General features: G+C 38.6%; 1 protein-coding gene across 2 annotated transcripts in view; it reads left to right on the forward strand.

Annotated features, from left to right (window-relative positions):
- The window catches only part of EXOC6B (exocyst complex component 6B), a 683,510-nt gene that overhangs the window by 370,836 nt on the left and 296,990 nt on the right, over positions 1 to 15,684 (forward strand). For both annotated transcript variants that reach the window (XM_002709766.6, XM_089327552.1), the window contains exon 16: positions 2,745 to 2,856. In XM_002709766.6, the coding sequence (XP_002709812.1) occupies positions 2,745 to 2,856 (112 nt within the window). The remainder of the gene's footprint in view (positions 1 to 2,744; positions 2,857 to 15,684) is intronic.

Below are 15,684 nucleotides of genomic sequence, written 5' to 3' on the forward strand. Positions count from 1 at the left end.
ACCAATCTCTCTCTCTCTCTCTCTCTCTCTCTCTCTCTCTTTCTGCCTTTCAAGTAGATCAAAATAAACATAAACATCTGTGTAGACAGACAGATGGAGATCGTCTGTCCTCTGGTTCAATTCCTAGATGCCAGCAACAGCTGGAGCTGAGCCAGACCAAAGCCAGGAGTCAAGTACTTAAGCCATCACAGCTTCCCACAGTGTACATTAGCAGGAAGCTGGAATCAGAAGTGCAGCTGGGACTCAATCCCAGGAACTCGGACATGGGGTGCAGGCATCCCAAGCAGCATCTTGACACTGCTGTGCCAAACATCCATCCACAGAGCACCTTCTTAAAAAGAAATTAGTATGAGATGATGCCAATATAGTCTCTAGTATAAAAACCTGGAAAGAATGTTTCTTCTTCCCTGACAATGAGAAAAAGACAGATAAACTACAATTATAAAGCTTTTCTGGGAACCACCAGGGTGCTGTGACTAGCTCTGAAATCCAAGATGGTATTGGTCTCTCTCAGGAGAGGGATTGTGCACAGACTTCTCCACAACCGGGACTAGAACCCAGGACTAGAACTTCTCCACGTGTGGCAGACAAAGGCAGCAAGGTATAACCGTCATGCAAGAACGAAAGAAAATCAACTAAAGTCATAATGGATTGATGATTAGACCCCTGATTGGATGTCCTACATAGACTCAGGAGGAATTTACGCTCATTCATATGTTCTTCCCCTTGGACCTCCAGTGGTGACTCATGGGAAAGATTGTGAGCTGGGTGGGAGCTCAAAGAGAACCACTGATGTTGTTGTAGGTGTGGAGAAGGGGACCAGCCACTGCTGTAAGAAAGGTGTGAAGCCTCACTTTTCCTCTGTTTGAACCCTTTGCTCATCCAGACCAGAAACTTTTGTGGCATTAGGGGAATGGCAGCATACTCTGTCTCTCTTCAGGGCACAGAAAGACTGAATATTCATCTCATTATGAGAAAAACTGAATAAAAAATTTTATTTCCTTGGGAGAAGAACAGAAAATAGTCCTATACTTAGCTAGCATCTTATACTAATAGCATTAGATGTCTTCTACTACTGGAAGAAGGCTGGAAAACACTTGGAGTAAACCCACTACAGATAGAAAGCAAAATATGGCCACTATTGGAAATAGGGGCAAGGATATTGAGCATACTTCACTCGTAAGCACCAGGCATATGGAACAGGGATGGGGAACATCCAGCCTGTGGACTATATAAAGCCCATGAAGCCATCTTGTCTGGCCCTGCCAAGGCAACCACAGGTGGGACTCAAAAATCAATAAATAGAGCAGGCTAATTTTTAAGTTGTTAATTTGGTGTTGCCCATGAATGATGTTATACATATCCAAATGGCCCCTGGCAGAAAAAAAGTTTCACATCCATGATGTAAGGCATACCTAAGACTGAGGCTGGACAGGATGAATGAGCATGCCTTTTGACTCCTGCTAATAGCTTAGCAAGAACTGAGTTAATAAAAGGCAGAAATTGACCATGAGGTGATGGCCGAAAATGTAGAGAGAGACTTCCCTTGTGTATAGAGAACAAAACACTGTGGATGGTAAAGTTGTGAAAAACTCTCTGGGACTTCAGCACCTGTGCTAGTTCCATTCAATCATTAGAGGGGTTTAAAATGTATAAGTACTGAAGGTAGCCGTAGAAACAACAAGACCCAACCCAGCACAACTCTTGTCTTGAGCTGCCACACTAATGACCCAACAGGAAGAAAAATAGGATCGTTTCGTCAGCCTCTGCTGTTTTACATAAGATGTCCAACCTTCTTTCAAAAATATAAGACATAAAGGAAATCAAGTAAAAACATCTTTCAGAGGGCAATGAAATTAACAGAAATGGACTCAGAGATGACCAGATGATTAGAACTATTAGTTAGGGACTTAAAAATACCCTGTGCATGAACTTATAGAGACTTTTTATCAGAGAGGTGAAAATTATAGGAAATACTCAAATAGAAACGTTTGAAATGAGAAACAGTTGGAGAATTCCTTTGAAGGACTCATCAGTAGACTTGACATAGCCAAGAAAATAATCATCAAAGTGGAAGATAGGTCAGTAGAAGTAACACACAAAGGAAGGGGGAAAGGTGAAAGAAATAGAATAAAGTGCCCAAGATGTGGAGCAGTTTGAAACAGATCCAAGAATGGGAAGTCTGAAGAACAGAGAAGAATATTTTAAGAGACTATGATTGAGAATACTTCAAAAATAATGAAAGCCATCAAACCAGAGATTAAAGATATTTGAGATTATCAACCTACATAAACCTTAGCAAAAACAACAATAACAAAAATACTTAAAGGCATTATATTCATATAGGTACAATGAAAGTCAGGAGAATGTTTGCCAGACATTCAGAAAAACATAGAAGCGTTATATGCAGATTCACTCCAAGAATTATAACAGACTTCTTGTCTGAAACTATACAAGCCAGAGACAATTGGAGAAACATCTCTGAAGTACTCAGGGAAGAAAAAAATCAAGCCAGAATTCTCTCGGCAGTAAAAATAATATTTTATAATAAAGCCAAAGTAAATTTTTGTCCAAACAAAAGCTTAAAAAATTTGTGAAAAGACTTAGAATAGTTTGCTACACTACATTTTCTTCTGCTGCTATTAGTATTGTTTCAGTACTGTTAGTACAAGTACCAGTATCACCTTGTTTGCCAAAATAATTCTACCTGCTATGACTGACACTTGACACTTTTTTTTTTCCAGTTCAACGGAAATTGATGACATGATTCGTAAATCTACAAACCTGTTGCTCACCAGGACTCTGAGTAACTCTCTGCAGAATGTGATCAAAAGGAAGAACATTGGTCTTACTGAGGTAAAGATTCCCTCCATGTATATAGTCTAGCCTAGAGCTGAACAGATATCCAAAATTCTGAGCCTTTTGTTTGAATTAACAGTAGCTTTCTACATAGTCTAGAAATGCTCTTCCTCATAGCCTCCTAATGGGGAAGGTAGAAAATGAAATTTCCTTTTCTTTGACTACTTTTGAGAAGTCCACTGTTTTTTCTTAAGTCACTGTTTTTTCTCTTTCATTGTTTTCACTAATCTGGTTTCCTTTCTGAACTTTTTGGAATTATTTGTATTATCAGTTTTCAGAGAAAAACATTTTTGGGAGCTTGGAAAATAAAGTCAATACCAGGTTTCTATCCAAATGAGTGGCAGAACATATACAGCAGAGTGTATTAAATCATACTTTGCCTTCATCATTTATTGATGTCGAAAATATTGGCACTCAGTCCTTGATTACTGTCAAATTCAGCTTTTGTTTTTGAGATATCTCATGTATATGATTGGTAAATATTTTTTTTACCAACATGTAATCTATTTGGCAAAAGGACTTTAGATTTGGGATTAAGAAAATGTGACAGAAAGGCAGTAGTTGTGCCTGTGTTGTGGTGCTGTGTGTTAAGCTACCACCTGCGTCACTGGCATCCCTTATGACCACCAAATCTAGTCTTGGCTCATCTACTTCTGATCTAGTTCCCTGCCAATGGGCCTGGGAAAGTAACTGAAAATATAGTCCAAGGACTTGGGCCCCTGTCTTACCTAGCTCAGCCTGGACCATAGCTTCATTCGGGGAGTAAAGCAGCAGATGAAAGATCTCTTTCTCTATCTATTTTTCAGTAACTCTTCTTTCAAATAAATAAATTAATTTTTTTTTAAAAAAGGTGATAGTCACATTTCTGAGGGAGCTTATGCATTCTTATAAGGGACAAATGGATATTGTATATACATTGAGAACAGTGTCTTGGCAATCTGAAGATTTGCCGCATTGATGTGTAGTCATAAAATTTAGAAAGATCTGAAGTGTTTTTTTTTTTCCTTTGGAAACCCATGATTACATGGTAGCCTCAATTTGTCATTCACTGGAACTTATAGTGCCAAAAGTGAGCTTAGAGGACTTTTTTTTCACAGGGAAATGGAAAGGCTGTTGGCCATCTGTTTTATCTATGGATATAGTGTAGTTTGAAAAGCACTTGCTTTTGAAAAAAACTGACATTTTCAAATATACACTGTCAAGAATTATGGGGAAATTCAGCAAGTAGTTAATGATACTGACCTAGAGGTAGACAGCTGGAAGCCAGGTGAGCATCTATTTTTTATTGTGATTTTGGAGTTATTATCTCTTTCTTTACATTAAGATTAAAAATTATTATATTATAAACCAGAACATTGGCAGTAATTGAATTCTACTTAATAATAAACTTTTTCCCAATTGAAAGTCATCTTAGACATTATTTAGAATAGTCCTCTCATTTGTCAAAATTTCCTTTCTATTGTCTGATATACAAATGTTAGGTATTGCCTTATATTTCTGAAAACAGGCTAACTTCTTTTTGTAATTAGGAGGCTGCAAAAAACAAAGTTTCAGTGAAACTTGGGAAATCCTCATGCTGTTGTTAGATTGCACTGTTCTCTTCTGAATCTCAACTAGGTCAGGAAGTTTACTTAGTGAACAATCTTTTCATTGTGACTCTAGATATAACTCTTCTTGTGCCATGTAATTTAGGAGTATCTTAAAGGCCATTTTATTTTATTTTATTTTTTTTTTTTTTTTTTTTTTATTTTATTTTGACAGGCAGAGTGGACAGTGAGAGAGAGAGAGACAGAGAGAAAGGTCTTCCTTTGCCGTTGGTTCACCCTCCAATGGCCGCCGCGGCCGGCGCGCTGCGGCCGGCGCAGCGCGCTGATCCGATGGCAGGAGCCAGGAGCCAGGTGCTTTTCCTGGTCTCCCATGGGGTGCAGGGCCCAAGCACCTGGGCCATCCTCCACTGCACTCCCTGGCCACAGCAGAGGGCTGGCCTGGAAGAGGGGCAACCGGGACAGAATCCGGCGCCCCGACCGGGACTAGAACCCGGTGTGCCGGCGCCGCTAGGCGGAGGATTAGCCTAGTGAGCCGCGGCGCCGGCCTTAAAGGCCATTTTAAAATAAGCGGCATAGTTGGAACATTGTCTGATAGAAAAAGCTTTGACCTCTGAAGACTCCTGAGTTTAGTTGAGACTGTGCCATTGGTTTTGCTCTGACATCTAAGAGAAAGACCCAGCTTCTCAGCTTGAGTTTTTCTGACCCCAGTTGTCCTTTACAAGGGCTCTGTGAAGTTAGAAGCTAATGGAGAAAGGATTGTATCATAATTCTTGGAATTGTTTCATTAGATGTTATATTATTCCTTTGAATAATTATTGAGTATGTTAAGGCAACTATACTTTTATGCTTAGTATCTTTGCATATGAGTGAAAGAATACACACACATTTATTTTGGCTATTTTGAGTGTTTATATGCATAGATAATCTACATAAAGTGCATTATTATATTACCGACAAGAATACCTTAGAATAACTGTACTACTCACCTTTGGAACAAGAAGACATTATATATCCTTTATAAATAACGGAAGTGAGTTCACATCTGGAACCATCATCATAATGGGTAACATTTGTGGAGCAGGTTACATTCTTCAAAGCCTACTCCCAAGTACAGTTTCATCTGGTACAGTAACATTTGAGGTGAGCTTGGCATGTGTTGTTATTCTCATTTTGTTGAAGTCATAATTAAAGTTCAAGGAGATTGCCTGAGGTCATACAGCTAGCAAAATGGCAAAAATGAAATATAAATCTCGATTGTCTTTTCCAAACCTATTTGCAAGTATCATATTGTACTGCCTTCCATGTTGACTTAGTTATGTCATCTTAACAGAGAGAGATTTTACTGTAGGTCCATGATAAGATTGAAATTGTTCTAGTTAGAGATGATTTTGTGTCAGAGAGCAGAAATACACTCAAGCAATGGTATTATTCTAAGCATACAAAATCAGTCAAATCCTATTTCAAGATGTCAAATAATTCTCTTAGGGTTTAAGACTGTATGTTCTGTCCAGCTGTCTATCTCTCTTGTTTGAGGATTATGCTGTAACTTTTCCCTTCTTTTTATGTCTATGTGCTCTATTTTTCATCTTTTTCTCTCTGAACACTGATTTTCTTATGACTTGTTTGCTTCCCCATGCTGAGCCAGTTCACTTTCATTGCTAGTAACTACTAGAACTTGCTTTCTCAAACCTTCGGTGACTGTCCCAAGTTCATTCAGTAGGTGCAGCTCTTCTCCTAGGGCTGATTTGTCTGGGTGTGTGGAAAGAAGTCGAGCACTGGTTAAGAGTACATGTTATAACACAGATTGCCTGACTCTCCCCTTAATAGCTGTCTCCTTTTGTGAATCACTTGCTTTCTGTGTAAAATAGGGACACTGAAAGCATATGTATTGTAGGAATGTTGTAAGGATTAAATGAACAAAGAAAGTACTTAGAATGATGTCTGGTATATGGTAAATACTCAATGCATAGTGCCTATTGTCTTTAGAGATATGTGGGGGTGGTACAGGGGGATAGATCTCTCATCTACTGGTTCACTTTCCATATGCCCACAACTGCCTGGGTTGGCCCATGCCAAAGCCAGGATCTGAGAACTCAGTACAGGTCTCCCATATGATTTGGCTGCAAAATAACCACTTGAGCCATCAACTGCTGTCTCCCAGGGTACTCATTAGCAGGAAACTGGAATTGAGAGCAGGGTCAGGCACTTATGTCATCCTGAGCCATGTCTCAACCATTGTGCGAAACACTTGCCCTTGAAATGCAGTGTTTTAATTAAGGTAAAGTTCAGAAATTGTAACAAGATGCCTTAGTAAGATAATTTGTTTATTAACTTTATAATGTTAATGAGTGTCTACTCTGTGCTCTGCACTAATCTGAACCATTAGGATAATAAATAAACAACACCAACAACACCATATATCCTTGGTTATATTTTAGTAAGGAAACTAGATAATAAGTAATAAACAAAATAAATTTAAAAATATAGTATTATAAAAAGTGGTAAATGCTTTGGGAAGGAGCAAATGTATCAGGGCTGGTGCTATGGGGCTACCAGTTGTGGTGCCGGCAACACATTTGGGCACAGTTAGAGTCCTGGCTGCTCCACTTCTAATCCAGCTCTCTGCTATGGCCTGGAAAAGCAGTGGAAGACGGCCCAAATCCTTGGGCCCTGTGCCCACATGAAAGAACCTTGCAGCCATTTGGGGAGTGAACCAGCAGATGGAAGATCTCTCTCTGTCTGTCTCTCTCTGTCTCTCTAACTCTGCCTTTCAAATAAAGAAAGAAATCTTAAAAAAATAAAATTTATCTGTGTTAGGGAAGTCAGGATTCTGGTGAGTGTTATTGAGTTATAGTTGAAGGGGAAAGAGTCTTTTAGGCAGAGATTTGCCCTAGTGCAATAAATTGAAGGTAGGAAAGTGCTCAGCTCCTTCTGGAGTGAAATGAAAGCAAGAGGAAGAAACATAGAATATTAGATCAGAGAGGTACCAGAATCCCTGGTGGCCATTGTAAATCCTTTGGCTTTTTTTTTTTTTTTTTTTTTTTTTTGCATGAAATGGGAAGCCACTGCAGGACTTTGATTAGTGTCATAATCTGATCTGTGTTTCAAAAGGATCACATTGATGGCAGTTTTGAAAATAAACTGCAGTATAGATTAGTTAGAGTGCTATGACAGTAATCCAGTGAGGTTTGTTAGAAGCTTAAGTTGTAGCCATGAATAGTGACACAATTTTAAGTGTAGAGCCAACATGCTCCCCTGATAATGAGATGCAAAGGAAGAGAGACAGTGAGGACTTGGAAGATAACTCTTAAGAGTATATGCTTTGGGTCTGGCACTATGGTATAGCAGGTAAAGCCTCTGCCTGCATTGCCAGCAGCCCATATGGCCACCAGTTTGAGACCTGGCTGCTCCACTTCTGATCCAGCTCTCTGCTGTGGCCTAGGAAAGCAGTAGAAGATAGCCCAAGTACTTGGGCCGCTGCACCCAGGGGAAGCTCCTGGCTCATGGCTTCGGATCAGCACAGCTCTGGCCATTGCAGCTATTTGAGGCTATTCCACTGGATGGAAGACTACTCTCTGTCTCTGCCTCTGCCTCTCTGTAGCTCTGCCTTTCAGATAAACAAATAATCATAAAAAAAGTATAGTTTTGAGCAACTAGAAGACTGTATATAGCATTACTTATGATGGGAAGAATTATAGGTAGTGCTAAATTGGGGATAGGGAAATTGTGAATTCAATTTTGTACATATTAAATTTATATTGTTTACTAGATATACAGGTTTAGATGCTGAGTATGGAGTTTTATTTATGAGCTTGGGTTGGAGGTTTGACCTGGAAATAAACGTTTGGGATCATATTAATAACATTTCTAGCCATACAACTGAATAATGTCACTAAGGGATGAATAAAGATGGAGAAAAGAAGAGGATGAAGAACTGAATCCTTGGGACTGTAATATTAAGAATTCAGATCTATTTATTTATGTGGAAGTCAGAGTTACATAAAGAGAGAAGGAGAGGCAGAGAGAGAGAGAGGTCTTCCATTCTGCTGGTTCACTTCCCAAATGGCCGCAACTGCTGGAGCTGCGCTGATCTGAAGCCAGAAGCCAGGAGCTTCTTCCGGGGTCTCCCATGTGGGTACAAGGGCCATCTTCTACTGCTTTCCCAGACCATAGCAGAGAACTCAATTGGATGTGGAGCAGTCAGGTCTGGAACTGGCGTCCATATGGGATGCTGGCACTGCAGGCGGAGGCTTTACCGGCTGCGCCACAGCACCGGCCCCTCATTGTGGTTTTGAAATGTATTTATTTCCTTGATGGCTAATGATGCTCATCATTTTTTTCTTATGTTTGTTGATGATTTGTATTTCTTATTTCAAGAATTCTGTATTTGAGTCATTTGCACATTTCTCAACTGGATTGGTTGGTTTTTTGTTGATTTTTTTTTAAAGTTGCTGATATATTTGGGATATTAATCCTTGATCGGATAGGTGGTTTGTAAATATTTTTTCCATTCTTTGGATGTCTCTTCATTCTGTTGAATTTTGCTTTGCAAATGCTTCTGAGTTTGATATAGTACCGTTTGTTTAGTTTTGCTTTTGTTGCCTATGCGTTGGGGGTCTTATCTAAGAGGTCATCTGCTATACCAGTTTTCATTCAATCACTGTTTATAGCCATTATCTGTATTCCCACTGAACTAGGGTGATTTTGCTTTTTACTTATTAAACTTCTTATTAGGTGAAGTATTAAGCCTTTTTACTGTAATTTAAATATAAAATGTTGTCTCTAAAACTAGAAAAAAAGGAAAATGAAAGAGGGAGAAGAAAGGAGGATGGGAAAGAGAGAGGAGGAGAGTAAAAGGGAGGGAGGAATGGAATATCATTATGCTCTTAGAATTGTATCTACAAATCGCATTGAAACTGTTACAAACTAATTAAAATAAAGTAATGGTTCTAAGAAATTTAGATATGAGATATGTTATATCTCATAGCTTATTATTTATATTTAATTATTTTTAGAATTTATTATTTGTTGCTTATAACTAGGGTGTTATTGCTTCAATTTTAAGATGAAGAAAGGGCTAGCATTGTGGCACAGTGGATTAAGGCACTGCTTGTGACTTCAGCATCCCGTATCAGAGGGCTGGTTCAAGTCCCAGCAGCTCCACTTTCTTTATTTTTTTTTTCTCAATATTTATTTTTTTTATTTGAAAGGCAGGTTTACACACACACACACACACACACACACACACACATCTTCCATTCCCTGGTTTTCACACCAAAATGTAGCAACATCTAGGACTGGGCCAAATTAAAACCAGAAGCAGCTGCCAATTCAAGTCCTGGCTACTCTGCTTCTGATCTAGCATCCTGCAGATGCACCTGGAAACGCAGCAGAAGATGGATTGCCCAAGTGCTTTGTCACCTGCCACCCATGTGGGAGACCTGTATGGAGTTCATGGCTCCTGGCTTTGGCCTGACCCTAGCCATTTGGCCATTTGTGGCATGAACCAGTAAATGGGAGATTTCTTTCTCTTTCTGTCTCTCCACCCTTGTGTCAATCTACCTACATTTCAAATAAATAAATAAATTACCTTTACAAAAAAAATGAGGAAAGCTAGTGAATAACTCCTTAGGCCACATAACCAATAAGTAGTCTGAAACAAAATTTGAGATAAATTTGAAATACATTTTCTTTTAAGGAAATAAAATTCCCTTTAAGATGTGAAATAAGCACTGAAATAAGATTTTCAAATTTTAAACTCTTTTTATACTACCTTAATTTTAAAACATCTGTGTTATACAGAGAAAGGCAGTAGACCAGTTTATTAATCGCTAAATATAAGACAATTAGTCAAAATTTGAAAGAGAATTTTAACATGAGTCAATGGAAATCTACTTCTGGGCCAGGTGTTTGGCACAGTAGTTTGGATGCTGCTTGATATGCCTGCAGTATTGGAGTGCGTGCCGTAAGCCCTCACTCTGCTTCCAGTTCCAGTTCCTGCTCATGCACACCATGGAAGACAGCAGGTGATGACTGAAGTGCTTGGATCCCTGCCACCCATGTGGGAGACCACGTTGGAGTTCCTTACTCCTGGCTCTGACTTGCCCCAGCCCTGGATACTGTGGGTTGTGAATCAGCTGATGGAAAATCTCTTCCCACCCCCATCTCCCTAGCTTTGAAATAAAGAGAAAATATATACATAAATAAAATGAAATCCATCTCTTTGTGAGGAATGTGTTAGTAGAAAGTTTTAAGATAGAAATTAGATTTGAAAGAATTTATGTACTATTAATAAAGATATTAGAAAAGTTATATCTACCCTTTAAATCATTACTTAATGGCATTTCCTTAAAGGGACTTTTCTTGACCATCCTATTTTAAAATACCAGAGACTAATAATTGCCATGTAACTTTTTAAAAAAGATTTATTTATTTATTTGAAATTTAGAGTTAGAAGGAAAGAGAGAGATCCTTTATCTGCTGGTTCTTTCCCCAGATGGTCTCAGTGGCCAGCACTGGGCCAGGCTGAAGCTAGAAGCCAGGAACTTCTTTCAGGTCTCCCATATGGGTGCAGGGGCCCAAGCACTTGGGCCATCTTCTGCTGTTTTTCCCACACCATTAGCAGGGAGTTGGATGCTGCCTTTACTGGCAGTAGCTTTACCCACTATGCCACTACACTGGCTCCAACCATGTATTGTTTATTCACTTGTTATGTTTCCCAATTCTTATTTTCTGTTTATTTGAGAGGGGAAAAGAGAGATCAGTCTTCCATTCATTGTGTTATTCTTCATGCCCACAGTAGCCAGGGCTGGACTAGGCTGAAACAAAAAGCCTGGAACTCAGTCTGGCTCTCCCACTTGGATAGCATTGACATAAGCACTTGGGCTGTCACCTGCCATCTTCTAGGTACACATCAGCAGGGAGCTAGAATCAAAAGTAGAGCTAGGAGTTGAACCCAGGCAATCTGCTATGGGATGTATGTGTCCCAAGTGATATCTTAACCACTGTGCCAAATGCCCACCTCCATGGTGTTTCTTATAGTATAAACATTATACTATATGTCTCTGAATATTTGTTTTCAGTAATCTTCATGACACCAACAACTTAGCTTCAGATTCAGCTGTCTTCAGCTGTATCCCAATCCTTTGACACACAGAGGTTCTAATTATTAAAAGAGAGCAATAGCAAAGAAAGAAAGTAGGTAGGGCAGCTATTAGTATAAATTTCAGAAGTTCAGAATCCTTATTAGTGATACCATATTGGTTGTTTATACTTTTAAGATCATAATAGTGCCCCAGGAGACGTGAGGAAATGACCAATGCTTTGGTTTCTTCCTTTATTTTTAGTATGATTTAGACTGATGACCACATGGCTGTATTCCCTTATTTAGCTCCCACATACCCTTGTTGTTAACATCAATAATAGCACTCATGTTATGTTAAAACATTTTATACTTAAGTTCTGTTAAAAATATACTTTGTACTATCTCTTGGACTTTGTAAACCATAGTTCTATGTATTTTAATATTTTAGCCATGGATATGCTATAAAATAAGTAGTTGACATCTGTTTGTTAACTGGTTGGGATGAAATGGAGTTAAAATCCCTTGAATTCCTAGGGCTAGCTCATTTTTTGTGAGAATCAGTGCTGCTACAGTCCTTTGTCTTCTTACCAGTTAAGAGTTGAGAAGCGTTGGTAGTGTGGAGAGGAGTGTCACTTCTGAGCTTCTTGGTTTGGGTTAGTCCTCCTGTTGTTTCAGTGCACTAAGTTCTCTGCTTTTGGAAACAAGCCTACAGCAGCTCCAATATAGATCTGCTAATAGCGGTTCTCATGTAAGTTGATGGATATACTTCCAAAGTAATTTCTAGTTGGAAAGGGATACCTCTTGGAATTTTGAGCCTACTTTTGAACTGTTGCAGATGATGAAGACAGTTTCTTTTCTGGAGTTTGTCAGGAATGCAGTCTGTCTTCATGGTTCAGGTTCCACTGGTGATGGAGTGTAGTGAGCTTCACAGTGTCCTTTGTGCCTTTCTCATTACATTCTCCCCGATACTGTGAATGAGACAGGAAAATCTTCTTCTTAATGATTTTTAAATTAACTGCCATTTGTCATTTAGTTGTGTGAGATGATTTGGCTTATAAGACTTTCTTATTTTGAAAAATTCTCCAAAATTTTACTTACATTGGAATTGACTAGTATCTATTCTGTTGTTTGTTCCATGTTATTAAAATGTTATTAAGGGTGGTTCAGATTGCTATAGTAGTACAGTTTAATAAGAGACTGGGAAATAGGAGTTAAAAATATTGTCATAGGAGCTGAAACTCTGATGGAAGTTGATAACTGAAATTGCTTCATTTCATCCTTAAGTTCAAAACTACCCCCAATGCATCTGGCTTTGCATTTGTAAATGCCCTTGTAAAGATTTTGGTGGCTGTCATTCAGGGGTAAGATCATTTAGGCCTCATTAACAGACAATATTCCCTCTGAAAATGACATGGTATCTACTGTAATCTTAGAGTGTTTTAATAGTCTATTCTATGCTCAGCAATGAAACATTTCAAAAGTGACTGACAGCCAATTGATGTAATTCATGGTGATCTTTTGTGTTGACAGATCTTTAAAAAGTCACGGGAAATTACTACTGTATCCAGTAAAGCCCCCCCCCCCCCTTTAAACTGCCAATATCCTGCAAAACAGGACAATTTTCTCTTTTGACTGCCACCGTTTTTTATTTCAATAACAGGACATGATTCCTTCTTATTATTAGGATTTCTTTTGATAGACAGAATATGTTCCCTATCAGTAATGCTGATTTTAAAATAGAAATTCTTCAGTTTCTAAATTAACTCCCTTGCTTCTCTGATTTCCACATCAAGACAACCTTGCCAGTAGCCAACTTCCTACTCAGGAAGAAGATGATTTAATGTAGACACTTTAAATGTTTAAAAATGATTTTAGTTCTTCTCTGAAGGAGAATTTTGATGAAAGGAATAGGATGACGAATTAGTTGTTTTAGTGCCTTTTCCTAGAGCACTCTGAAGTGAAAAGGCTGATGTTTTGTAGGAGATAATAGTCTTACACTAGAACTAAGTCTCCAGATTCAAACTGGAATGAATGGAAAAGGGCTGTTGATGTATCTGACCTTGTCTGATGGGTCCTGAGCAGCAGTATGATGATAGAGTTCTACTCCCAGTATGTCTCAACTTTTCATCTAAGAGAACTTGTTGGACTGTGTCTCTGGGTCTTTGCCCTTTGTGTTTCAAAAGTAGCTTTTCCCTAACATCTTCAGGCTGAAACAGAAGGTAACTTTTTCCTTGGTCCAACTTGCCATCAAAGTTTCTCATTATGAACTGACATTTGTTTTTGAGAATGAGCTGTGCTGGCTGTCATAGAGAGGTTAAGAATATACTTTCTGCTTATAGTCTTACAATAATTTTATAGAAAACTTTTAATTAATAAATATAAATTTTAAAAGTACAACTTTGGGATTATAGCACTTTCCCCTCATAACTACCCTCCCACCCACAAACCATCCCATCTCCTACTCCTTCTCCCATCCCATTCTTCATTAAGATTCATTTTTAATATCTTTATATACAGAAGATCTACTCTATACTGAGTAAAGATTTCAAAGTTTGCACCCACACAGACACACAAAGTATAATGTATTGTTTGAAGATCAGTTTTACCATTAATTTTCATAGTACAACACATTTTTAAAATTTTTTAACTTTTATTTAATAAATATAAATTTCACAAGTACAACTTTTGGATTATAGTGGCTTCCCCCACCCCATAACTTCCCTCCCTCCTGCTACCATCCCATCTCCCACTCCCTCTCCCATCCCATTCTTCATCAAGATTCGTTTTCAATTATCTTTATATGCACAAGATCTACTTAGTATTTACTAAGTAAAGATTTTGACAGTTTGCACCCACACAGGCAAAGTATAGAGTACTGTTTTAGTAGTAGTTTTACCGTTAATTCACATAGTACAACACATTAAGGACAGAGATCCTACATGGGGAGTAAGTGAACAGTGACTCTAGTTGTTGATTTAACAATTGACACTCTTATTTATAACGTCAGTAATCACCCGAGGCTCTTGTCATGAGCTGCCAAGGCTATGGAAGCCTCCTGAGTTCACAAACTCCGACCTTATTTAGACAAGGCCATAATCAAAGTGGAAGTTCTCTCCTCCCTTCAGAGAAAGGTACCTTCTTCTTTGATGGCCCCTTCTTTCCACTGAGATCTCACTCACAGAGATCTTTCATTTAGGTCATTTTTTTTTTTTTTTTTTTGCCACAATGTCTTGGCTTTCCATGCCTGAGAAAGTCTCATGGGCTTTTTAGCGAGATCTGAGTGCCTTAAGGGCTGATTCTGAGGCCAGAGTGCTGTTTAGGGCATTTTTCATTCTATGAGTCTGCTGTGTATCCTGCTTCACATGTTGGATCATTCTCTCCTTTTTAATTCTATCAGTTAGTATTAGCAGACACTGGTCTTATTTATGTGACACTTATTCCTATCTTTATGATCAGTTGTGAATTTAAACTGGTCATTTTAACAGGTAAAATGGTTTTGGTACCTGCCAACTTAATTGCGTTTGGAGTCCCATGGCAAGTTTTTAGCATTACCCTTAGGGGTAAGTCTGAGTGAGCGTGTACCAAACTGTACATCTCCTCCCTCTCTTATTCCCACTCTTATTTTTAACAGGGATCAATTCTCAGTTGGGTTTAAACACCTAAGAATACTGTGTGTTAATTAAAGAGTTCAACCAATGGTATTAAGGAGAAAAAGAAAATACTCAAAAGAATAAAATAGTAAGCTGTTCCTCGACAGTCAGGACAAGGGCTGATCAAGTCATTGCTTCTCATAGTGTCTGTTTCACTTTTACAGGTTTCCTTTTAGGTGATCGGTTAGTTGTCACCAATCAGGGAGAACATATGATATTTGTCCCTTTGGTACTGGCTTATTTCACTCAGCATGATGTTTTCCAGATTCATTCATTTTGTTGCAAATGACTGGATTTCGTTTTTTCCAGCTGTGTAGTATTCCTTAGAGTACATATCCCATAATTTCTTTATCCAGTCTTCTGTTGATGGGCATTTAGGTTGATTCCATGTCTTAGCTATTGTGAATTGAGCTGCCATAAACATTGAGGTGCAGACAGCTCTTTTATTTGCCAATTTAATTTCCTTCGGGTAAATTCTAGGGAGTGGGCTGGCTGGGTCATGTAGTAGGGCTATATTCAGGTTTCTGAGGAATCTCCAAACTGA

This window comes from Oryctolagus cuniculus, chromosome 2 (assembly GCF_051225735.1).
Source record: "Oryctolagus cuniculus isolate XC-2025 breed Fujian yellow rabbit chromosome 2, ASM5122573v1, whole genome shotgun sequence".
In the NCBI taxonomy this organism is placed as follows: Eukaryota; Metazoa; Chordata; class Mammalia; order Lagomorpha; family Leporidae; genus Oryctolagus; species Oryctolagus cuniculus.